The 27,291-nt window shown below is 34.9% G+C and overlaps 1 protein-coding gene across 4 annotated transcripts in view; it reads left to right on the top strand.

Annotated features, from left to right (window-relative positions):
• The window catches only part of LOC149807091 (KICSTOR complex protein SZT2-like), a 338,108-nt gene that overhangs the window by 290,303 nt on the left and 20,514 nt on the right, over positions 1-27,291 (top strand). For 3 of the 4 annotated variants that reach the window (XM_089961812.1, XM_089961821.1, XM_089961796.1), the window contains 7 exons: positions 5,976-6,241; positions 8,203-8,386; positions 11,627-11,840; positions 14,182-14,312; positions 18,234-18,513; positions 19,727-19,880; positions 27,152-27,290. In XM_089961812.1, the coding sequence (XP_089817938.1) occupies positions 5,976-6,241; positions 8,203-8,386; positions 11,627-11,840; positions 14,182-14,312; positions 18,234-18,513; positions 19,727-19,880; positions 27,152-27,290 (1,368 nt within the window). The remainder of the gene's footprint in view (positions 1-5,975; positions 6,242-8,202; positions 8,387-11,626; positions 11,841-14,181; positions 14,313-18,233; positions 18,514-19,726; positions 19,881-27,151; position 27,291) is intronic. The other variant, XM_089961806.1, reaches the window with a different exon arrangement.

Genomic DNA, 27,291 nt, shown 5'->3' with positions numbered 1-27,291 from the left:
AAAAAAATAATACAATGTATATGAAAATTAAATTTAATACTTATTCAGATTGATCCTTCATTCGAGTACAACTGTTTTTGTAACATTTAAATCTTTCGTTTTATTACAGAATTATATAATTTTGTCATAAACTTACATATAGGCATGATATTGTATTTACCTGCATGTGTTGCTTGTGTGTTCTATTAACTTGGAAAATTGGTAATATGTTTAAAAACTATATTTTGTTATGCAGGTCATTTTTGTGTTTTCGAAAATTCATTATGACAGCAGTTATTTTAGTTGACGCTTCACATTTATTGATGTATAATTTCTGCTTTGGTTGGATACATATAGGCATGTTTTCTATGGCCGCGTTAAGAAAAGATGGCAGTGACATAACATGTTTACATCTGGGTCTTCACTAGAGGAACAGTCTGGTCAGTCTTGCTGTAGAAACTGCATTTATCCATTACAGTATACACAATGGTGCATCATTCTTGTGCAATAGGATCATGTCCATAGCAATTCAAGATATCCCCTTTCAGCCTGCAACCACAGCTCCACCCTTGCTGCTTCAACTTGACAAACCATTTTCAGCAGAACCAATATGGCTTAATCACATGGGTTCAACAGCCAGTCTCAATCATCTACATATGAATGAGTTTGATATGAAATTGAGCTGGCTTAGATACTGTCTTTCAGATTGCAAGTAAGGACTGTTTCTGTGGATCAGGTATTCTGTAACAGAATCCAGCATAAAAACTGGACAACATAATGGAAGATAAAATTACACTGTTCTGTCATGACAATTTTTTTCATATCCGAATGCAAAAGGTCAACACTTTCCATCAAGCTTAACCTTAAAGTCAAAGGTGGGAATGTCTTTTTCCAGTCTGCTTACTCGACACCAGAAGACAGGTACTCTCATGGATCAGTATACCCAGTAGAGTTCCATAACACACTCAGTGCACTGTGTCCAGTTCAGTGCCCCAGTACCAAAGTGATATTGAATCAACTTTTTCACATGTCTTTGGCACTCACAGGGAGGAATTGCTTAGTGATTGTCCAGTCTTTCCCATATCCCAATCAGAATGATCTGCTAGCCACCATTTTAAACAATCTTCACCAGCTGCATCTTGGATTTAACAAGAGGCATCAGCCACATTCTTCTAAAGACAATGAAGCTCATAAGCTTCATTGTTTTTGATAGATCTTGCAATGACAAGAGAAGACTGCATTTTGGACATCAGTCAAAGAAGTCTTTTGTTGTTACTAACATTGTTTGTCCTCCTCCTCAATCAACACCTTGGTCCAGAATTCCAGCATCACTTGACTGGTAAATGAAGAAAGACAAACTGGCATTCAGACTGCTACCACAGACTTAAGTTGACCTGTTGGGTTGCTTACAGATAATTGCAGGACCCTGGTGTAAATAGATGTCTTTTTTCTCAGTGATGCCTACCAGCAGATTTTAGTAGGAGATTCTACAAAACACAGGCACAAGTTTTTCATGTAGATATCCCAGCAGTGACTGCTCTGATGGCCTAAGTGGTTAGAGCATCTGCCTTGGATGCGGGGGTCACATGTTCAAACCCCATCTGAGCCATACCAAATACTTATAAAAATGGTTCTTACAGCTGCCTTGCTAGGTGCTCAGCATTAAGAGGTTAGTGTTAGGACTGGTCGGCCTGGTGTCAGGATAATGTGACTGGGTGTAATATGATGCTATATGTCTGCAGCATGATACCCCAGTCCTAGACATCACTATAAACTGCCACTCTGCAGACATTGTAGCAGTATGACTGAAATATTGTTAAGGCTCATTTCAGGACCATCTCCACATCAGTGACATCCAACTACATTCTTCAAAGGCCCCATTAAGTTATATTTTGAATCAAAGCATGAAATCCCTTGTTGCACTCCTCCATGACTTTAAATTCCTTATCAACAAGGAAATTTCCAATATCATCCAAACTCGGTTTTTTATCCACTAGAATATGTACTTCAAATTCATCTGAAAGAGTAGGTCTCCATCAGGAGCACACATTGAAAATCATTTCAGCAGTGGTTTTAGTTCTTACACAGAAGAGTTTCTCAGCCATGAATTCTGTTGCATACTGGTTGTGGCTGTGGATCTGATTGTCTTGGGTTGAACATTTATGAGACCATTACAAGTAATACTGTTATCTCAATTGATGCCAAAACTTTGCTCCTTGAAATAAACAGTACCAATCTTGGTGCATCCAAGTTACCATCAGAAAATGGGAGAACTTCACTTGGCACATATCAAGTCTTCTTATGCAGGTATGTCTTGTAAAGTTGATAATTTGTATGTTCTTCTACTGAGTTTTGATTTCAGACCCCCCAAGGTGTGGCCCAAAGTAGAATCTCTCATGTGTTCTAACCTGGCTCAATAAGGAACTATCTGAACTGCTGTTGAAAGCTTTGTTGGTTCACATACTCGTAATAACTACAGCAGGCAGAATCAACAAAATGTATGCAGTTGACCTGAACTAGTGACAGTTCCAACAGGATGGGTCAACATTAATCTTGACACCCTTGCTTTCATTGCCAGGATCAGGCTCCTGTTCAGGGACAATCATTTTTTCATGGCAAAACTCTTTCTTGTTTGAGCTATTTAACTCTGGGTCATGTACAGGACTGGTGAGAGCTTTGAAATGGTACCTGGGAAGAAATGTACTGGTGCAAAGAGGGAGATCCTGTCTATCTTACCTCTGAAAGTGGAAAAGGATAATATTTCAGCACTGACTTTATTGGCTGGATAAGATGGATTTGTTGTTGTGCATAATCAAAATTAACCAAATCAAATTTTCTTTGCATTTTGGCTCATGAAGTTATAGCAGTTGCAGCAGTTATTGCGTTAGAGAAAAACTCTTCCCAGGCTGACATTATATAAGCTGTTGGATGGAGGTCAGAGTCTACTTTCTCTTGCTTCTACCTCATAGATCTTTCATCCCAGAAGGCTCAGTTAGACCTGATGGGACCCATCGCTGCAGCACAAAGGTTAGTTTCCCAGGTTGTTCTGAAGCTTCTTAAAGCAGTGGCATGAAGACCTATTGGATTTGGGGGAGGAGGAATTGCTTCTTTTCCAAAAGCTGTGTATTGGCATGAAAAGTCAATTCTCCAGCTTCTCATTCTAGAAGCTGCCTAACATACATTAGGAGACTGGCAGTGGCCTTTTCCAGGTAAAGGGTGATACTCAATCCACCTCTGATCTATGCACATAAGGTATTCTGATTGGATAGCATTTTTGAAGAAGAAAACTTTTGTAGTAAAATATGTTTCTTCAATAATGCTTTCCAAACCATAATATGGATATACCCTCACAACTCTGCTGCAGTTTTCATGCTGCTAAGAGAGTGTGTATTCTGCTCTGGTTATAACTGAAGTATTCATGGAATTTGCACCAATTTCTGTATGAAAGGGAGATCACTGTCTCACTGCCATCTATGTGGACATACAATATTTAGCTTTCATAGCTAATATAATGTAGCTTGGGAGTCGTGGATTTTTGAGTCAGTTTTAGTACTGCTAAGGTATTATTATCACTTAACTATAATCGAAAAAATATAATTTACTCCAAAAATTGGTTTCTTGCAGACATTTTATTAAGTTATTAATGCTAGTTTTTTATAGCTTGGTGTCATTTTAAATGATGTTACTCTTAAAGCTGAAGAACATTTCAAATTTTGGCTGATAAATCCTTTATGCTTACTTTTCGTATAGTTTTTAATTCTCTAAGGGAAATTTTCATTGTGTTTAGCCCATCATAATAACTTCTTGTAACAATCAGGTCAACCAAATCCAGATCAAATGTTTCTATAATGTTATGTTTGTATTCTTATTTAATTGTTTAAACCCTACTGTATATGTAGCACCATATTCCAAATTTGTAGAAACTATACTGCATCAATATGAAAAAATGGTAATAACTAATCATAAGAACACCAGCATACAAATTTCAAAGATATTATGGATTTTGGCTTGAAAAATAGTCATGGACAATAAACTGTGCTAAAACCAATACAAGTCAGTACCATATTAATCCCACTGGTATGTACAAATCAGTACCATATTAATCCCACTGGTAGGTATAAATCGATACTATATTAGTCCCACTGGTAGGTACAAATCAGTGTCATATTAGTCCCACTGGTAAGTACAACTTGATTCCATATTAATCACAATGGTATGTACTAAGTTAGTACCATATTTATCCCACTGGTAGGTACAAACCTGTAACATATTTATTCCACTGGTAGGTACAAATCTGTAAAACCATTGCAGTATTTATCACCCTGGTTAGTACATATCACTACCTTATTTATACCTGTTTTATGCAAAAAAATCAGTGACATTTATCCCACATATATGTACAAACCAGTGCTATATTTATCACCACAGTGTGTAAAAGTCTGTGCCATATTTATTCCCATGGTATGTGTAAAAATCAGTGATATATTTATCTCACTGATATGTACAAACCAGTGCTATATTTATTACCCAGGTGTGTAAATATCAGTGCCATATTTATCACTCTAGTGTGTAACAATCAGTGACATATTTATTCCCATGGTATGTACAAAATTTGGTTCCATATTTATACCCATGGTATACACAAAAATCTGTGCCATATTTATCCCCCTGGTATGTACAGATCAGTGCCATATTTATCCCCCTGGTATGTACAGATCAGTGTGATAGTTATACCCATGGTATGCACAAAAATCAGTGGTATGTACAAATCAGTGTGATAGTTATACCCATGGTATGCACAAAAATCAGTGGCATATTTATTCCCCTGGTATGTACAAATCAGTGTGATAGTTATACCCATGGTATGCACAAACATCAGTGGCATATTTATCCCCCTGGTATGTACAAATCAGTGTGATAGTTATACCCATAGTATGCATAAAAATCAGTGGCATATTTATCCTACTCATATGTACAAATCCATGCCATATTTATCCCACTGGTATGTACAAATCAGTGCAATATTCTTACCCATGGTATGCACAAAAATCAGTGGCATATTTATCCCCTGGTATGAACAAATTAATGACATATTTATCCCACTGATGTATACAAATCCATGCCAAATTTATCCCACTGGTATGTACAAATCAGTGCAATATTCTTACCCATGGTATGCACAAAAATCAGTGGCATATTTATCCCCTGGTATGAACAAATTAATGACATATTTATCCCACTGGTGTATACAAATCCATGCCAAATTTATCCCACTGGTATGTACAAATCCATGCCATATTTATCCCACTTGTGTGCACAAATCAAAACCATTTTCATCCCACTTGTACCTACAAATCCATACCATATTTATTACCTTAGTAAGTACAAATCAACATTTTATTTATAGCCCCATGTATGTACAAACCAGTGCTATATTAATACCATCAGTATGTACAAAAATCTGTGCCATACTAATCATGCTACAAATCGGTGCCCTTTTTTTATCCCCCTGTTACCTACTAAAATCAGTGCTATATTTATTTCCCTGCATTTAATACAAGAAAATATTGCTATCAATATGTCTTTCTTTCTATAAACATTTTCTGTTTTGGAGCATAACTTTCAGAGACATTCAAGGTATTTCAACCAAACTTGGTACACATGTCATGTAAGAGGCATAGAGATGCCTTTTGAAAATTTGCTACAGAGCAAACAACCTTTAGCTTAAGTATTATGCAAATTAAGAATGCTGTTCTGTATGGTACTAACATAAGAAGTATAAAAATTGAGCATGTTTGACCATTTGGTATTTTCAGAAGGAGTCTATACATAAAATGGGATGGAGGGAGTTGCCATCTCTAGATGATATGTTTACAAACCATTGTTTGTATCACTATTATTGTGTTATTGTTTGAGTGATCACCTTAAAAATCACTAATAAATATTGTAAATAGTGTAGCATTTTTGTACTTTTAACTAAACATGATTTTTGTTAGCAGAGGTCCCGTCACAGTTCAGGCACATCTGTAGGAAGTGTTCGCACCAAACATATTGATGGCCAAGACGGGAAGAAAAAGCCACTAAACATGTCATCATCTATGGGGAAACTAACAGATTCACCAGAATACAAAGCCTATGAGCCTGCCATCGAAGAGGACTGGCACCGAACCCTGCTACAGGAGTTCAGACTACAATACATTGCATACTTACAGACCATTGGCTTCCACTACATACACACCACACCTGTCTCATATAAACACAGGTAAGTAATAGACTCAAGAATTGTCAGGGTTTTAAGACTTTGTAATCATCTTGTGTGAGGCATCTACTACTGTTACTTTGTGATAAGGCAAGTCTGCCTGCTGCTAATTTTATATCTGCATTTCACGATGAACCTAATTGTCATCTTTTATAATTTATTTTGTTATTTTGATTCAGAAATCAGAACTATTTCATGAATTTTTTAGACTATGGAATGAGTATGGAATATAGAGTTACATTGATCTCTCAATTGTAAGAATCCTCTTGGGAGTATAAAGTGTACTGCGTTTTAAGTGAGGTAACTTTGTATTGAGGGTTTTTACAAGTAAGACTGTGCAATGATTTGGCATGTTGTACATATAATCCCAAAAATAATTTGTTTCACATACCTGCCAACCTTCTTTATACCTTTTCCAGTGGTAATGGCAGCATGGTTATGGACTTTAATATTCAGTATTAAACCCCCACTTTAAAGTTTGGAAAGTCAGCTATGAGAAGGGGCCACTTTATATAGTACAGTAAAACCTGTCTTGAGAGACCACTGCTATGAGAGACCACCTGTCTAGAGAGACCAGGTTCTCCATGTACAGATTTAGAGATTATATAGTGTTATAACCTGTTATGAGAGACCACCTGTCATGAGAGACCATTATGTTTTGGCAGAAGGGGTGGTCTTTCAAGACAGGTTCCACTGTACTACCTATTTATCTTGACATCCTTGGATATGAAGTAATATTGTACACATAAGCAGATGTTGAGATGTGGGGTGAGTGGGTCACAGACAAAAAAAATTAAATTTCTTATTGACCTGCATACAAGTGAAATTCATCTTTTAGGTTTGATCTGTCATCGGTGAGTAGGATTTGATAAAATAAACAATGATAATTTTGATTAAATGAAGACAAAACCAGTTTGAAATACACTTGTATATTGACAGCTTACATTTTTGGTACCTTTTTGTAATAATATTCATGATGCCTAAAGTACATGAATAGGAAAAGTCCCTGAATTCTAGTATAGGTACCATGTTCGAAAATTCATGTAAAGATCACATCCTATAGAAAACACATATTCAAAAATGGTAGTCTTCATTTGATCAATATCCCATTGTCAACCAACATGTAACAAAGCAATTCAGTACTGACACCAGTAGAATGTAGTGTTATTTACATGCTAATTAAATTGACACAGAATTTAGTCTGACTGTGGCAACAGATGAAATCATACAACTGAGACTGTCAGGGTGATGAGGCTATTCAAAGCTAAATGAAAACCTGTCAAGTTTTAAATTCTCTCAAAATAGCAGTAAAAATGTTTATTACAAATGATCGCAAGATGACATTTTTTTTTTAAAGAAAAGGCTTATTTAAGCACATCATAAGCAGAAATAAAGTTACTTTTTTTCTTTCAGAAAATGAAACTTTTATGGCATTGTAAACATGTTTTAATTACTGCTCGTTTTGGAAAATGCAACAGAAGATCAAATTTCATTGCTTTTTTCAAGTTTGATGATGACTTCCTTTGATGTAGGGTGCATTATTTTATTGAAGTTTGTAGCTTGCTTACTTTGATGAAGGGTACATGAATTGTTGAAGTCTCTGAGGCAGGTCAATATTAGAGGACCAAATAAATGCATGTTTGATAATATGACAGAAACATTAAAACCAGTTGGGAAAATTGAATAATTTGTTAAAAATACTATGGGTCAAGACTGGTAGCATGTCAGTATAAACAACTAGAAAACAAAGGATTTATTGAAGTTAGGACTACTTGTTGACCTATACTTTTTTTTCTTGCCATTGACATAAGCATGACAAAAATTGTCATGACAAATGACCATTGGCCAATAACTTTGCGTTTTCCTTTTTACTTAGGCAGTTTGTCAGCCTTTGCAATGTCAATATAAGTGAATCACTACATTATTTACATTCATTAAAACTGCTTTGTATTGTTTGCATTCAGATTGGATAGAAGAAGTGACCAAAAGTTTGAGGAGATGGCTACTCATCACAGGAATATATTCAACCTCCAGAAGACACTGTCAGGTGGAATTCTTCTAATAGAACTCAGCTTCCATGCAGAGTACTTCTGTGTCAAGCTCTATACCTATGAGTCAAGTAGACTATCAGACACAGTCAACCAACAGGTTTATGGAACTCATTTTCTCATTATCACCACTGTTGCAAAATCTAGGCAACATATACTACTCAACATTTGATGGGGATAAAATCGAAAACAGAACATCAAGGAAAATTCATTTGGATTGATGTCATTGATGCTTAAAGGGCATCAGATTCATGTACAAGATTTTTACATATTACCTGTCATTCATCTTTACAGCTGCAGACATTTATGTTCTTGTGTGTGTGGGTGGATGTGTATGTGTGTCAAAGGGATTACATAGTAGTTTTCTGGCATCTGTCATCCTTTATTAACATTACCCTAGGGCCTGTATAATTAGCAAAGTCCACTGGTTTTTACCTGAATCTGCAGTTTTTTGCTTTGATACTATCTTTCAACATGCAGGGTTGAGTGATTGTTCATCCTTGGTTGTAGTTTTCTCTTGATCATCCATTTTTGCCACCTCAGTAACCAGCTGATGAAAATATCTGAGGTGCTGAGAGTACTGAGATATAATAATTAATAACCTGAAACATGATCAAGCTTGGGGAATTTGTTTCATGTATGTCCTGTATTGGCATTATTGAATTGTCATCAGATTCAATGCATTGATTTAAAAGGAAATATTGAACACCCATAGAAATGCTGGATTAAAAGTTCTGAAGTATTTGGGTAACAGGGTAACATTTTCATTGGTTAGATGGGCAGTGTACAAGGTCAGACATGTAATGAGGTGCTAATAAATTGGGCCTTATAAGTTATGAAGTTTTATCCACAGAGTAGGCATGAACAAGGATGGTAACTGCTCTCTTTGTTACCTCATTCCTAGAATTAAGGCTTTGAACCAGCTTATAAAAGTAAACCACCGATTTTCTGGCAATGGATGGTCTGGCACCTCTTTCAGTCCAGACAAAATTATGTGAGGGGACTTGAAATTCCTGACACCACCAAATAAATTTACTGTGCACACACTTGCTTGGATTATTTACACTGCAGTTGTTGGTAGTGATACTTGTATTTTGTGCAGTTCTTAGCTTATTTCACTTACATTTAACCCTAGCTATTGCTTCTAAGAAAGATGCAAGTGTCAGTGGTGGTGTCAAACATAAACACCTGTCAGTATCGATGCAAGATAAAGTAGAACTGTTGAAAAACTGGACTGTGGTGTTTCTGTGCGAAAGCTGTGTGACACATATGGTATTGGTTCATCAACTGTTTACAATATAAAGAAGAAGAGGGACAAAATATTAAAGTTTTATTCAGACAGTGATTCCAAGAAACGAATGAACATTAGAAAACTATGAAAGATGGTAAGAGTACTGAGCATGACCGAGTGATGATGAAATGGATTCGACAACATCGGAGTGATGGAGTGGACTTGTCTGGCAGGATGGTAATGGACCAGGCTCAGTTGTTTCATAAAGAACTTAAAGTAGAACATGAGAGTGACTATAGTGAAGGATGGCTTAAAGGGTTCAAGAAGAGTCATAGAATTTCCATGCATAAAGTGTGTGGAGAAAAACAGTCTGCAGACCATGAAAGAGCTGCTGAGTATGTGGACGAATTTCAGAAGCCTGTAGTTAATGAGCACCTCAGTCGTGAGCTGAGAAGGTGTATAATGCAGACAAAACTGCATTATATTGGTGATGCATGACCTTGGTTGGTCCGGCAAAACTGTTAATCAGGCAAGGCTTTGGAACCAAGGGTACCAGAAAATCGGTGGTTTGCCTGTAGTATGGTCCCATGCAAGATATCCTTTTCAAAGAAAGTTTAATTAGATTACAATGCAGTGTAAATAAGTAGTGGAAGACTAAAGTGTCACTGTTAGTCAGAATAACATATCACACAATTTTAAGTAAACTACAAAAGTTTAGATATCTCAGTGACATTAATGTCATTTTGTAAGAGTATAACAATTCTGTTTTCATTTGTTGAAACATTTTACCACCTAATATTTTTAGCCTTTTTATCTTGCTTTTGTTGGCAAGGCAAGATGTATATGATTTCAGTTGTGATGGTAACAGGGTTGTCATTATTGAAAAGAAAGTTTGTGCAAGTTATATGCAGTATGGGCACATACTAGTACAATGGACAGGCCAGATGTTTTCTAATATGACCCTTGTTTCAGTGTATAAAGTATTATTAAGAACATAATATATTTTTTACACTCATCTTTAGGCACAGTGTATTATGCTAAGACCCTGTCTGTTTTTTAACATTTTCATTTGCACATGATAACATCAGTTCTACAGCAGGTATCTTGGCCAAATGTTGTGGATAAAGGTTAAACATTAAGGTCACTGTGACTGAAAGAATAAAATGATTTCTGCACAATAACATTAGGTCCACATGACATAACTGCACAAAAACTAGATGGCTTCCACTTAGGAAAGGAATAAGCCTATTTGTCCTTAGGTTAAAAGGTCAAATGTCAGGTCACTATAACAGAAAGAAAAAAGATTGTTTCTGCACAAAAAATTAGTTCTATATATCATGCCAAACCAAACGTGTGGATGAGTTTGCAGTTATATAAGGAAAAATCTTTGTGATTATAGGGTCCAAAGGGCAAGGTCACAGACACTGAAAGAAGAAAACATGATTTCTGCACACAATATTTGGTTCTGGAATATGTACCTTAGGTTACTTGCATATTGATTTTGGAACAAAAAGATCCAAGATCAAGGTCACTTTGACTAAAGGTTGAATATTATTTTGTTTTATAATAACATTAATTCTATGCCATGTGTTTGCACTTAAGATATAAAGGATGTCTTTTGATTTTGTAGTCTCTGTGACTCAAAGAATGGGTTCTGCAGAGTAGCTTTGATTCTAAAGTAAGTTCCCCGACCAAATTTTGAGTTTTGAATTGCACTTAGGGTAATAAACAAACCCTGTGAATCATTGAGTCTTGAGGTCAGAGGTCATCATTACATTAAGTCTAGAAAGAAATTAATGATTTCCACTCGGTAACTTTAGTTCAAGACCATATGTCTTGACCAAAGGTCGAGGTTGTTGAGACACCCTGGGTAATAATCACCAGAGTGAACTGTTGCAATCATGTTTCTGTAGAAGCTAGTATTAAGAACAAACTAATTAAAGGAGAAAGAATAATAGATCAGATATTAAAAAAAATAATACAGTAATAGAATTTTGGGTGGTTTGTAAATAATTGATATTAAATCTTGCCATAATAAACAATACACTTGGTTTTTAATATGACTCATGCCTTTACTAGTTTCTCATTAATGTTGTTAACATTTTTCAGATGAAGCTGATGTTTGTTGACGAGTGTGAAAAATGCAAGGACATTATTCATGTTCACTCATTTGCTCATGATTTCCACCTGCGCTGTGTGCAGGCATACCTGAATGGAGAACATAAAGGATTTCCTCCAAACTATCATGTAGTGAATTTCCTCATAGATTTCATTAAGGTTTACCCTTATGCCCCATCTTTCTCCAGAAATTTTCTACAACAAGGTAGGCTTCTTTTTTAATCTTTGAACTTGTTAGTTTGCTCACTTCTTTAAAACTGCTGACAATACTAAAACCAGTTTTGAACCGTTTTATTATAAATTGAGGCAAAGATATATAAACTATTTGTATGGTCTATAGTACATACTAATGTAACTGGATCAGTTTGCATCACTTGGCATTGTTACACAGTAATTTATGTTATGTCTGGCCCAAACAATATTTTGATAGCTTGGTACGACACGGTTTAGACATTTGTTATTGTCATTAACCATTCATGTAAAGAAAACACAGGAATAAGCATTTATCTGTAGACAACCACATACTATCAAGAGCAATACCCGCCAGTGTGATGATACTTTTGTGATGTGAAGCATAATGAAATGAATGTTATGTATGTACCAGAAGGCAGTCAGCATCAGTTTCAATACTGTATTATTATATTACCAGAAGGCAGTCAGCATCAATTTCAGTACTGTATTATTATATCACTAGTGTACCAGAAGGCAGACAGCATCAGTTTCAATACTGTATTATTATATTACCAGAAGGCAGTCAGCATCAATTTTAATACTGTTGTATTATATCACTAGTGTACCAGAAGGCAGACAGCATCAGTTTCAATACTGTATTATTATATTACCAGAAGGCAGTCAGCATCAATTTCAGTACTGTATTATTATATCACTAGTGTACCAGAAGGCAGACAGCATCAGTTTCAATACTGTATTATTATATTACCAGAAGGCAGTCAGCATCAATTTTAATACTGTATTATTATATCACTAGTGTACCAGAAGGCAGACAGCATCAGTTTCAATACTGTATTATTATATTACCAGAAGGCAGTCAGCATCAATTTCAGTACTGTATTATTATATCACTAGTGTACCAGAAGGCAGACAGCATCAGTTTCAATACTGTATTATTATATTACCAGAAGGCAGTCAGCATCAATTTTAATACTGTTGTATTATATCACTAGTGTACCAGAAGGCAGACAGCATCAGTTTCAATACTGTATTATTATATTACCAGAAGGCAGTCAGCATCAATTTCAGTACTGTATTATTATATCACTAGTGTACCAGAAGGCAGACAGCATCAGTTTCAATACTGTATTATTATATTACCAGAAGGCAGTCAGCATCAATTTTAATACTGTATTATTATATCACTAGTGTACCAGAAGGCAGACAGCATCAGTTTCAATACTGTATTATTATATTACCAGAAGGCAGACAGCATCAGTTTCAGTACTGTATTATTATATTACCAGAAGGCAGACAGCATCAATTTTAATACTGTATTATTATATTACTATTGTACTAGAAGGCAGTCGGCATCAGTTTCAGTACTGTATTATTATACTACTGGTGTACTAGAAGGCAGTCAGCATCAATTTCAGTACTGTTTTATTATATTACTAGTGTACTAGAAGGCAGACAGCATCAATTTCAATACTGTATTATTATATCACTAGTGTACCAGAAGGCAGTCGGCATCAATTTTAATATTATATTAGTATTGTACCAGAAGGCAGTCAGCATCAATTTCAATACTGAATTATTATATTACTAATGTACCAGAAGGCAGTCAGCATCAGTTTCAATATTATATTAATATTGTACCAGAAGGCAGTCAGCATCAGTTTCAATACTGTATTATATTACTATTGTACTAGAAGGCAGTCAGCATCAATTTCAGTACTGTATTATTATATTACTATTGTACCAGGAGGCAGTCAGCATCAATACATCAGTACTGTATTATTATATTATTATTGTACCAGAAGTCAGTCAACATCAATACAGTATTATATTAATAGTGTATCAGAAGGCAGTCAACATCAGTTTCAATGCTGTTTTTATTATATTACTAGTGTACAAGAAGACAGTCAATGCCAGTACATCAATACTGTATTATTATGTTACTTTTATATCTTCGAATTGATACAGATACATTTCTTGTCTTATAAACATTTTTTCCGTTAAACTGTGTATTAAATATTGCAACAAATGACAATATTATTGTATTATTCCCAGAATAGAACAAAATAAACTTGCCACTCATTCCATCATTTCCTAAAAATTAAAAAAATGTCCCTGCCATTAATGAATCCTCGAAAGTTATGAAAAATACATTATTTATGGAAATACATGGTCTGGTGAACAGACTGTTAAAAAATTGTGTGACTGATATAATGAAGAAATTCAGGTCTTTCAAGAGGTTTGATACAGTGTTTTAGTCTTTTAGGTATGACACAGAACTTCAGAGAAATCATTTAAAGCCTCTATAAATTAAACAACTTTTCTAATTAATTGTGAAAGAAATATCTTATTTACAGATGTTGTAACTATCCCAAAGCCCTCATGTTCAGGTCAGCAGTTATATGAATATATGTTGAACCATGCAAATCTCTACAACATGACCAGTTTGAAGATGCAGTATCATACCGATCCTGAAATAAAGGATTTGGTGAGTAAACACATGGATTATTATCCCAGATTCTAGCATATTTTATTAACTTTTGAGATGGCCTCTTGTCTGTCGTCTGTCTGTTAGCACAAGTTTGTTATCACTACTCCTACTTGATGGATTTCCATGAAGCTTTAAACAGACACATTCTTCCCATTGTCTAGCTGCATGGGTGAAAGTTTTCTGTTATATATTGATAATTCTGTCATCAGAATGTCCCCATAGGTTGATCTTCCAATTTGTGCAAATCCGATAAGTTTTTTTTGGAGGGGGGAGTGGGTTGGAAAGTGGTTAGAATGTGGTTTAGTTGGGAAACAAAACCAATGTTTAGGGTTTCTAAATTTTGAACTTATAATTTACTGTTCAGCAAGCATGTTTCCATGTAGTATTCAATTCACTTGAGGCTCCTTGGACGTATTCTGCTAAATCATGAAGTTCATACTTCACTCCATAATTCAGTGTCCTCTACAGAAACCCGAATAACTCAGTCATTACATTCCACTGATGTTTGATTCCTACATTTACTTTATAGGAATGATAGCAGATAGAGGGTGCTGAGTATTTGAGTGAGACACCTCGGCTGATTCTATATCTCCATGTATATCATTTTGCCATTGTTTTCTTTATTACCCCTTCCCCATTGCTTTGTAGAAAGGTCTTTTTTAAAATAATTTTGTGCATCATTTTGGCATGGTAATCACTACTTAGGAATATTGGAATTGTGCCTTTGCTAAATTTGCAGACAATAATTGCTTTTATTTTTTTCATCTCTCCTATTCAGTACAGTTATATATTTATAAATGGCTAAAAGAACAGCAAACTCCTTTTTCCTGAGTTGAAACTTCATTTTTTCATTAGCGCATTTCTTATTATGACTAGTTCGTACTAAATAAAAATGGGCCCAATCTGAAATCAATTATAGCTGCCAGAGTGTCCATCTTGAAAATGTTGTTTTGCTATTTCACCAAAATGGAAATTTTTATTTTGAAAATGTAGTCATCTCTGCTCCTCCCAAATGAATGACAGTATGGATGGTCATATCAGCATAGGGTTTTCCTGAACAACTTTATTGATATAGTCCTAAAAACAATGGTGCAAATCTGACATTTAATATGGCTACCAAGGCAGCCATCTTGAAAATCTTATCATAACTGTACCAGAACAGAAAGTCATATTAATATGTGGCTTTTACCAGAAGATTTCTTACAATGTCGAGCTGGTCTTTAATGAAAAGAGTGTTGACCTGATGTCCAATATGGTTGCCAAAGCAGCCATCTTGAAAATCATATTTTTGTTACTCCACCTGAATGGAAAGTTATATCTTGAAAATATTGTTGTCTCTACTTATCCCAAATGAATGGCTATAACAACATGTGATTTTGAACAGTAGACTTCTTATCTTGCCTATGTCAATCTTATATATGATATGGCTGCTTAAAAAGCTTGTCTTCACCACTCCCCTGAATGGATGGTTACTGTGACATGGAGTTTTCACCTAAAGACTTCTAATCATTTCTATTTTGTTCCAACTGAAAATTATTATGAGCTGTCATCCAGTATTGGGCATAACAGCAGCCTACTTTGAAAATCTTGGTAGCTAAATGTTAGTACTAGTATGATAGACTGGCACATAGAATATGCATAGATGTTAACCTCTGAATGAGTGGGTTTTCCTTACAAGTTGAGGGGCATATCCCATTACTCACTGAAATCTCCCATGTAGGCAAAATTATTATTAAATTTTTTATATTTCAGTTATCAAGTTCCAATAAAGCTGATCTAAAATCTGCTTTAGTTGCAATAATGACATACATTTCATGCAGCATATTATAGCAGATTTTAAAAAAATTGTGTACATTTAATTTCTATTGTGTGATTGTTCTTTGTCCATAACTGAGGATATGAGTTTTGGCCTACATGACTAATGTCACTGTTTATTAACATGTTTACTTGGTTTTGCACTGCCTCAGTGGCCTAAGTGGTTAGAGCATCTGCCTCAGATGCAGGGGGTTGCAGGTTTGAACCCCAGCTGAGTCATACCAATGACTTATTCAAATAGTACTAGCATCTGCCTAGCTTGGCGTTCAGCATTAAGAGGTTAGTGTTAGGACTGGACAGCCTGCTGTCAGGACAATGTGACTGGGTGGACATGATGCTACATATCTGTGGCTTTATGCCCCAGTGTTAGACATCACTATAAACTGCCACACTGCAAACATTGTAGTGATACAACTAAAAAATTGTTAAAGCTATGTTAAAAATCCAACTCACACACACACACACACACACACACACTTGGTGTTAAGCCTAGATAAGTCTTGATTCTGACCTTAGACAATTCTAGAAATGAATTATGTTTACAGTTTGATGGAAAGTTACATTGAGATGACCCTCATCTTGGTCTTCTTATTGTGACATAGGTTTTTATATTAAGGTTGTTAAGACTGTTAACACTGGATCACTATTCCATGCTATTGGTACATCAGCACATGCAAAGTTGAAATTAATTTGGCACTCAACTGGAATTCATTCAGAATACTCTATTCTTTTGGACTTGTGATACAACTTTTGGGACTGTTTGGGATTTAATTCACAATACTGTAAGTTCCTTTTAAAGTTTCACTCAGTATTCTAGGGAAATAAACTATATGTTGAATGTTATAAAACTTGTTGGTTTTCTCTTTTTTTTCCTGTTACTGAGTTTAAAACCATAGAGTCATAATAGAAAATGGGGGGGAGGCTGTTGTCCACACTACAGATTTCTTTAAAATATTTCAGAAAACATCAATTTGGTTTTAACATTTAAATTCACTTTGTTTCTAAATGTTTTTAGTCTCTGGTATTTTAGTTTCACATATTTGAGAAATCTCTAGTGAAACCGACATAGCTTTACAGTGTCATCTAAAGTGGAGAACTTTATTTAAGTCTACCCAGGCAGGGTTAGAGTTTCCTTGAAAAGGGATGAATTGCTTCAGCTTGCCAGACATGATGTTCTTTCTGAAGCAAAAGCTTTTTTAATGCTATAGGAAATAATAAATATTTTGGTCCAATATTTAGTGAAAAAGAATTTTTTTTTATATAAAAGTGCTTTGGGTTTGATTATTAAGTTTCAGTATGGTTCTGAAATTAAATTAAAAGAAATTAACAAACCAGATGGAAATAGAGTTAAGAAAGCTTCAGCTTTAAAAACAAATGATGGAAATACAAAATCGGGAAAGAGAAAGTGAAATGCAAATGCAGAAAGAGGAAAAGGAGAGAGAGAGAGGGATGCAAATACAGAGAGAAAAAAAAGATGGAACTACAGATGCAGAGAGAAGAATGAGAAATGCAATTCAGATTAAAAGAATTAGAACTGGCAAGCAGAAAGTACTTCCCCTCCTTTGCACACAAGTTAAGGTTTTAATCTTACCAGTAATATTAGGTTAGTACCCTGTTTTAAAGAAAAAGAAGTATATCAATATTTTCCTTCTAGAATGAATATTGGTACCTTCTACAGCCATTTATAGTTAAACAGCATGATAAGTTATGTGAAAATGTTTTACTTATTCTTGCAGTGATTGGCTAAGCAGGTTTATGCATTTTAATATCAGACAAGGAAATTATATTGCAAGCAGGTACAGGTGACAAGTGAACATAGCTTGCATTAGTGTTAGCATCCAGGTATATCCCATTCTTTAAACTAGTATTTTCTTACAAGTTAACTTTATCGTTATCATCTCATCATCATTGTCGTCATTAATATCATATATGCAGTAAACTTAAGGTGCACAGATATCATTTCCTTATAGCTTAATTTCATTGTACAGTGTAATATAAAAACTGGAAGAGACTTTGCAGTGTGTTTAATGATACCCAACAAGTTGTTATATTTGATTTCATTACAAACAGAATTTACACTATGTATATCTTCAAATGTTCCAGGATTATTCATTTGCGAAGATGGTTGATTATGCCCTAGTCAGTAACTTTTCCCAAGAAATTCTGCAGTATTCAGAATCATCCAAACCAGAGAAAGAGAGCTACAGCTTTGGGCTGATAATATTCCAAGAACCCCATCAGCTTGGTCCTGAAATGGATCGTAGTTCCCTTGTGCTGAAGTTTTTCATTGTGCTGACAAGTTGTGGGGAGCTGTTTCCTCGACATGCCTTGGAGCAAACACTTGGGGTCCTTAGAGGACACAAAATTCACCAGACTCTTGATGGTAGGTTTACCATTCCGTCAGTGGTCCAGATTTCTTGGTTATGAGCTGTGTCCCAGAAAAGGGGTGAAGGTAGTGCAACAGTGAGACAATAAAACTTTAAATTTTAAAATCTGTTCAGTATTTTGTATTGCAAATGAAAAACTGTTACAGTGGGATCAAAAACACTGACCCCCCCCCCAAGACCTTTGATAGAGAGGTTCACATTCCTTTAAAAATTTGTTTGAAAAAGAATGTGACTTTGCAGCTGCACACTCTCAAGCTATTCATTTTAACATCCTTGATAGTTTCATACCTTCAGGCTACTCAGTTTAAAATCTTTGATATACCTGCATACCTTCAAGCTACTCAGTTTAAAATCTTCACTACAGTTTATACCTTCAAGCTACTCTGTTTAAAATCTTTGATACACCTGCATACCTTCAAGCTACTCAGTTTAAAATCTTTGATACACCTGCATACCTTCAAGCTACTCTGTTTAAAATCTTTGATACACCTGCATACCTTCAAGCTACTCAGTTTAAAATCTTCACTAGTTTCATACCTTCAAGCTACTCTGTTTAAAATCTTCACTACAGTTTCATACCTTCAAGCTACTCAGTTTAAAATCTTCACTACAGTTTCATACCTTCAAGCTACTCAGTTTAAAATCTTCACTACAGTTTATACCTTCAAGCTACTCAGTTTAAAATCTTCACTACAGTTTCATACCTTCAAGCTACTCAGTTTAAAATCTTCACTACAGTTTTATACCTTCAAGCTACTCAGTTTAAAATCTTCACTACAGTTTATACCTTCAAGCTACTCTGTTTAAAATCTTTGATACAACTACATACCTTCAAGCTACTCTGTTTAAAATATTTGATACACCTGCATACCTTCAAGCTACTCTGTTTAAAATCTTTGATACACCTGCATACCTTCAAGCTTCTCAGTTTAAAATCTTCACTACAGTTTCATACTTTCAAGCTACTCAGTTTAAAATCTTCACTACAGTTTCATACCTTCAAGCTACTCTGTTTAAAATCTTCACTACAGTTTCATACCTTCAAGCTACTCAGTTTAAAATCTTCACTACAGTTTCATACCTTCAAGCTACTCAGTTTAAAATCTTCACCACAGTTTCATACCTTCAAGCTGCTCAGATTAAAATCTTTGATACAGCTGCCATTGAAAAAGTTTTACATTAAAATGTAAATATTTTGGTCTGTTTCAGAGGAAATCGCTATTGAGGATAAAGACTCTAAGGATTTCACCTCCATTAGTCATGTACTAGGTGTACCTCGAGACCCGCCCAACTATCTGGGCTTCTCCAATACATATCAGCCACCCATGTACCAGATGCTACACAAGGAAACTGGAGCTGTCAGGTAAGTACTAATGACCAGTCTATCTCTCAGTCTTTCTACCTGGACCAATGTACTCATTTGGGCTTCTTCAGCACCATACAGCACTTTATGTACCAGATGCAGAGAGAGAGCCTCTCGGGTCATTAAAAATAAACTGGCAGCCATTGGTCTTGGTCATTATCGCACATTGGGTCTTAGAAGCATAGAAGTCATTATATTCACTCTTCTTCCTCAGCAACTTACACAAAAGGGGGTACAAAAACAATGGCTATAGCATAGAAGTAATTGTATACACACCTCTCCCTCAGTAATTGTGTACATGGGAGTACAAAAACATTGACTATAGAATAGAGGTAATTGTATACACACCTCACCCTCAGTAATTGTGCACAAGGGGATACAAAAACATTGACTATAGCATAGAAGTAATTGTATACACACCTCACCCTCTGTAACTTGTGCACAAGGGGGTACAAAAACATTGACTACAGTGTAAACTGAGGTGCAAGATAATGAGGAACACTACTTCGTTGCTATACCCATGAACTTATTTATAACATTTAGGCAGGTGTGAATCACATTTTATCTTTTTGAAAATGCCTCAAAATAGGCCCCTTTTATTTCAGTGTGAATGAAATAGCAATCAAAATGGGTTTACAAACCTTGATATATTGCTAATTTTGTAGTCTAAAACAGCAGCTAGTGCCCAGGATTTTGAATAAACATAATGAAATTAGCAAAAATTTTTTAATAAATTCTATGTTTAAAATTGTTATTATAAACAAAATTCTCACTACAGTGAAATGTTACGTATATTTAATTTGGCTTGTTTGTTTTATTTTTTTTTAACATTTTTTTATTATTTTCATTATATCCATGATTGATTGTATTTGGACTTGTCCAAAAACATGTTCATTTTCTACTTGACCTGAATCATTTGTTTTGTTTTTGAAGTAAACATGTCTATCTCAGTCTGTGTGTAAAACTTTAGAAATTCCCCATGAAATGCAGGGTCTACCAGTTGTTTACCACAATTTATTTTATAACTTTAGAAATAGACCTATAAGTTTAACTAAGATTTTATTTTGTAAAACATTTGGAGCCTTCCAGAAGGAAACTTTCCATTAGGTAACATATTTGTTATAGAAAATGCTGATTGTGAACTGTGGTCAGGTAGAGGCCTATATAATCTTGATACTGGAAAACGTATTTATTCATGATGTAAGATCTTAGCAGAATCAGTTGTACTGTTGTTGTGTCCAATAATTCATTTGGGCTGGAATTTATTTATTCAAATTATTTAGTTCAAGTGACTCTTTTCTGGAAATACAAGTGCTCAAAAATAACATTTTTGGAAATAGAGACTGGAATTTATGGTGAAATTTCAAATAAGGATATATTCTTGGATTGTATTATTGTGATCCAACAAAAAACTGTTGGCACATCACAACTACATGGGGCACCACAGACACATCTACACTTCCAGCACTGGATTTAATTTGGATTTCCACTAAAGTTTATTCAGAACTATAATCATTAAAACTTGTGTCTGTAATTCTAGGATTATTAGGGATTTAATTTTCAATACCATTAAGTTTCTTGTTGTTTACATTTTTACTTTTTATTCTCAGGAAATAAATTTTTTGTTGAATTTTACAAGTTTCTGACTCCTTGTTATTACTTGTTTTAAGACCATGGAGTTATAATAGTAAATAAGAAAATATGATGAAATTTTGATCGGTTAAAATATTAGTAATGTTTACAGATGGTAACACTTTAAGAACTAAATGTGAAAGTGTCAGTTGACCATCACAATGATGCCCATCAGTTGACCATCAGAATGATGCCCATCAGTTGGCCATCAGAATGATGCCCATCAATTGACCATCAGAATGATGCCCATCAGTTGGCCATCAGAATGATGCCCATCAATTGACCATCATAATGATGCCCATCAGTTGGCCATCAGAATGATGCCCATCAATTGACCATCAGAATGATGCCCATCAATTGACCATCAGAATGATGCCCATCAGTTGGCCATCAGAATGATGCCCATCACTTGACCATCAGGATGATGCCCATCAGTTGGCCGTCAGAATGATGCCCATCAGTTGGCCATCAGAATGATGCCCATCAATTGACCATCAGAATGATGCCCATCAATTGACCGTCAGAATGATGCCCATCAGTTGGCCATCAGAATGATGCCCATCAGTTGGCCATCAGAATGATGCCCAAGAGCATTTCCATGAGAACCTAATTAATTACCAATTGTGTTTTGATCTCCAGTTTGCAGAAGAGCTTGTTCTTGTTGTATTTTTAGTCGATTGAAAGTTGACCTGCATTATATTTTCATATTAATTAGCCTTTTGTATCAAATTAAGTAATTGGTAGAATACAAATAAGTTAAAGGACATCTAAATCCTACCTTTCAGTTGACTAATTGAATACTGAGAACACAAAGTACATATTACATAGTTAAGGTATCTAACATTAATCAGTAGTTTATTATATTCATCTGGAGATTTGACAATCAGTTGCAAAGGAACCAAGCAAAAAGTGATTAAAAAGCTTTAGTTTTACATTCAGGATTCATTATGGACAAGCAAGTTCCAGAGTTTATTCCAGAATTGGCACTAAGAGGTTTGCTCAAAGATGAACATAAATTTTGGCTCTAACTTGCAGGAAAATTATCAAGATTGTGTTTTGACAATCTGCAAATAACTCACCCTTTTTTGAAATAAAGTTTTTTTTAATACTCTGAATCTTCAGTAACACTAGAATGTGTTCAAATGTGTCCCCTTTCTGAATATTCAGTAAAAATAGAATGTGTCCAGATGTATACCCTTTCTGAATCTTCAGTAACACTAGAATGTGTCCAAATGTATACCCTTTCTGAATCTTCAGTAACACTAGAATGTGTCCAGATGTATACCCTTTCTGAATCTTCAGTAACACTAGAATGTGTCCAAATGTATACCCTTTTTGAATCTTCAGTAACACTAGAATGTGTCTAAATGTATACCCTTTCTGAATATTCATTAACAATAGAATGTGTCCAAATGTATACCCTTTCTGAATCTTCAGTAACACTAGAATGTGTCCAGATGTATACCCTTTCTGAATCTTCAGTAACACTAGAATGTGTCCAAATGTATACCCTTTCTGAATCTTCAGTAACAATAGAATGTGTCCAGATGTATACCCTTTCTGAATCTTCAGTAACACTAGAATGTGTCCAGATATATACCCTTTCTGAATCTTCAGTAACACTAGAATGTGTCCAAATGTATACCCTTTCTGAATCTTCAGTAACAATAGAATGTGTCCAGATGTATACCCTTTCTGAATCTTCAGTAACACTAGAATGTGTCCAAATGTATACCCTTTCTGAATCTTCAGTAACAATAGAATGTGTCCAGATGTATACCCTTTCTGAATCTTCAGTAACACTAGAATATGTCCAGATGTATACCCTTTCTGAATCTTCAGTAACACTAGAATGTGTCCAGATGTATACCCTTTCTGAATCTTCAGTAACACTAGAATGTGTCCAAATGTATACCCTTTCTGAATCTTCAGTAACAATAGAATGTGTCCAGATGTATACCCTTTCTGAATCTTCAGTAACACTAGAATGTGTCCAGATGTATACCCTTTCTGAATATTCAGTAACACTAGAATGTGTCCAAATGTATACCCTTTCTGAATCTTCAGTAACACTAGAATGTGTCTAAATGTATACCCTTTCTGAATATTCATTAACAATAGAATGTGTCCAAATGTATACCCTTTCTGAATCTTCAGTAACACTAGAATGTGTCCAGATGTATACCCTTTCTGAATATTCAGTAACAATAGAATATGTCCAGATGTATACCCTTTCTGAATCTTCAGTAACACTAGAATGTGTCCAAATGTATACCCTTTCTGAATCTTCAGTAACACTAGAATGTGTCCAAATGTATACCCTTTCTGAATCTTCAGTAACACTAGAATGTGTCCAGATGTATACCCTTTCTGAATCTTCAGTAACACTAGAATGTGTCCAAATGTATACCCTTTCTGAATCTTCAGTAACACTAGAATGTGTCCAGATGTATACCCTTTCTGAATCTTCAGTAACACTAGAATGTGTCCAAATGTATACCCTTTCTGAATCTTCAGTAACACTAGAATGTGTCCAGATGTATACCCTTTCTGAATCTTCAGTAACACTAGAATGTGTCCAAATGTATACCCTTTCTGAATCTTCAGTAACACTAGAATGTGTCCAGATGTATACCCTTTCTGAATCTTCAGTAACACTAGAATGTGTCCAAATGTATACCCTTTCTGAATCTTCAGTAACACTAGAATGTGTCCAGATGTATACCCTTTCTGAATCTTCAGTAACACTAGAATGTGTCCAAATGTATACCCTTTCTGAATCTTCAGTAACACTAGAATGTGTCCAGATGTATACCCTTTCTGAATCTTCAGTAACACTAGAATATGTCCAGATGTATACCCTTTCTGAATTTTTCAGAAGCCCTTTGCATATGCCATGGTTTATGTTTTTGGACCCCATTTTATGCAAGTTATCAAGGGAGAGATGTAATTTTATTTTCAAAATGACCAATCTTTGAAAGATAGTTAAAAACATTGCTCCCAGTTGTTTCAATACACATCATCTGATTCCCAACAAAATCATTCTTTAGCACATCACTGAGTTTTACATGTAAATGTGGATACACCCATCTGTTATTGTTAATTCAGAACAGAACTAGATTCTTTTGTTGAAAAAGAGTTAGTTATGTAGAGAAGCATCAACTCCATTATTTTTTGTTAGTAAAATATTTATGCTTTGATTTCATTGGAAGTAATTGTGAAATTTCTGCTCGTCCTTGAGAAAAACCCACAATGCTAATTTAGAAATTTAAATTCACTGCAAACTTTAAATCTTGATTCTCTATAATGAAACCTGTCAATGTAAGTAAGGTTTTCATTCACCTTAATCACATTGCAAATGAATAGGATAAAACACATATTAGTCTTAGATACTGTTATTATGTTACTTAGATAATAATGTTTAAAACAGTGTTCAATTGCATATCTGAAATTAGTTGACTGTGAACATTGGCTCTCATCATAGGTGGGATTTGCATACCTTTTAAAGTTGTTTTTTTCTACCCCCTTTACTCAAAACCTAATTAATATCATAACACAAAGCAGATCTCTTTTTAATTGATTGTAACATTGCAAGAAGCACTTCTATGAGAACACAGTGGGCACTTGAAATATTTACCAATTTAGTAGAAGAGCAAATAAATACTTTTTGTATATTTCAGTCTAATATAAATAGTACATAAAAAAACAATTTTCCATTTATTGTTGTAATGGTTTTGGTAAAATTATAATGGCCATTTTATGAAATGTCATAGTTCTTTATTATCCCCTTACTTGTTCTTATTTATGTGGAAATTCATAAATATGTATGTCACATTCGTTTCTTACATTCATTATTGTTAATTCATTTGTTCATTTGTTCATTCATTTTATTCTTACTTGCACCCATCTCTGTTCATCCATTTTGTTGTGCATTCCTTTTAAATATCGACCGACTTGTGAAATAAAAAGCTTAATAAACTAAATTACTAATGATAGGCTGAATAATAAATATTTAGAAGAAGAGGTTGTCAGAAAAATCTTAAGGCACATAATTATAAAACTGATACAGCCAAGGTGGAGAAATTCTTGAAGATTATTTGAATTTTTATCTAACAAAAAATATGCATGATTAAAACTTTTCATGCAGTAAATTTTTCAGGCATTGAAAAGATTGTATGTGTCCAGATTGGCATGAGAAGGTGAATTAAACAACAAAATCTATTTATTATCAAGAACACAAGTCATTTTTGAATGTTGAGAAATATCTATGCAGAGGAATACCTCTTTACATTCCTTTGGACATTTCTGTATTTATATGTTCTAGCTATAAACTTTATATAAAGGCAGATAGATATGAAGGTGCCATTGCTTTAGAGAATGTTTTTCAGTTTTGTTCCAGAAATAATTTACTGTTAGTTCCTGATGAACACTATACATTTTTTGAATAAATACCAAGGTTTTAGAGAAAAACATTAATAAGATAAATGATGGTGTGTTGTTCCATCTTAATAAAAGTCAATAGCTTAAGTTCATCTCAAGGTCCACAGCTTATATGCCATCTACTAGCTGGGCAAGTACCTGTACTTAATGTCTGACAGTTATACTATAAGAAGTGCTTTCCACTCCAAAATCATGAACTTTTTTGTATGTATTGTAGGATGGTAGCCAAAATGACTGAAGTAAATAACATGAATTTACTTCAGTTTCCACTTGTAGTAAGATGACACTGTAAAGTGGTTATATTTGCATATAGTTATACAAACATACATTAAACCTGATCAAAGCTGACCATAAGGTGGATGTGATTTAACATGTAATGACCTATTGCCTAAAAATTGCCATTGGGCATTGTCTTAAAACCCATGGACGAACTTCGTAATATGGCTGCTAAGTTTCACTATGTAGAGACAATGTTCTTGTAGCAAATTATGTTACAAGCTAACAGAAAGTCACGCTGTTATACAAATGAGTAAGTGAAGTCAGCCTGAAATTTCCTCAGAATGGTAAAACTACTTTCAGTAGCTGCATTGGAATGTGGCAGTTTTAGTATAATTCTGCCGAGTCCACCAAGAAGTTTAAATTGTTTTGTGCCTGTGGGTATATTCAGATTGCTGACTGACAGCCAGAACTGCTCAAGATTGGTACTGTCTGGTCTAATGTTGTTTTAATGTCAGTAAGATTCTTCAAGTGATAGCCACAAACTCATATGTTATACCATCACACCAGTTGTGACTTTAAGCCTAATTTGCAGACACCCTTGTTGTTATCATTGCCATCACTATCACTATTCTTTGATAAGATATCAGCAAGGAATGAGAGATACCCCTAATCTCTGGAGAAAAACTCTCCTGTGAGGGAGGTTCACACGTATGCATGATTTGTCATTTATGTGTGACAGTGAGAAACAAAGATGATGGTCATTGCAGAAAAGAAGAGTCTGGACAATGGCTACCATTCATTTCTGGGTTAAGGTGGTTGTCTTGGCAGTGATAGTTTTGGTATTTAAAGCCAGTTGCTCACTTTTTTTTTACACACACACACACAAGCATGTAGGCACAGACACACACATACACACACACACACACACACACACACAGAGTAACATTTCTTCTTTAACTGTTTAAATATCAAATCTACAGGCAAAAGATAGAGCAGATGGCAGCAGAATCAATGGAGAAGTGCCGTCGAGATGTGTTATGGCAGCGCATGCTGGTTGGAGACCGTGCAGAAGAAGAGGCCAAGAGGAAAAGGAGGAGTGACACAGAAGACAGCAAAGATG

This window comes from Sinohyriopsis cumingii, chromosome 1 (assembly GCF_028554795.1).
Source record: "Sinohyriopsis cumingii isolate HCF-2022 chromosome 1, ASM2855479v2, whole genome shotgun sequence".
NCBI lineage: Eukaryota > Metazoa > Mollusca > Bivalvia > Unionida > Unionidae > Sinohyriopsis > Sinohyriopsis cumingii.
The sequence above is the reverse complement of the archived record's forward strand: the minus strand, read 5'-3'. Positions and strand labels throughout refer to the sequence as shown.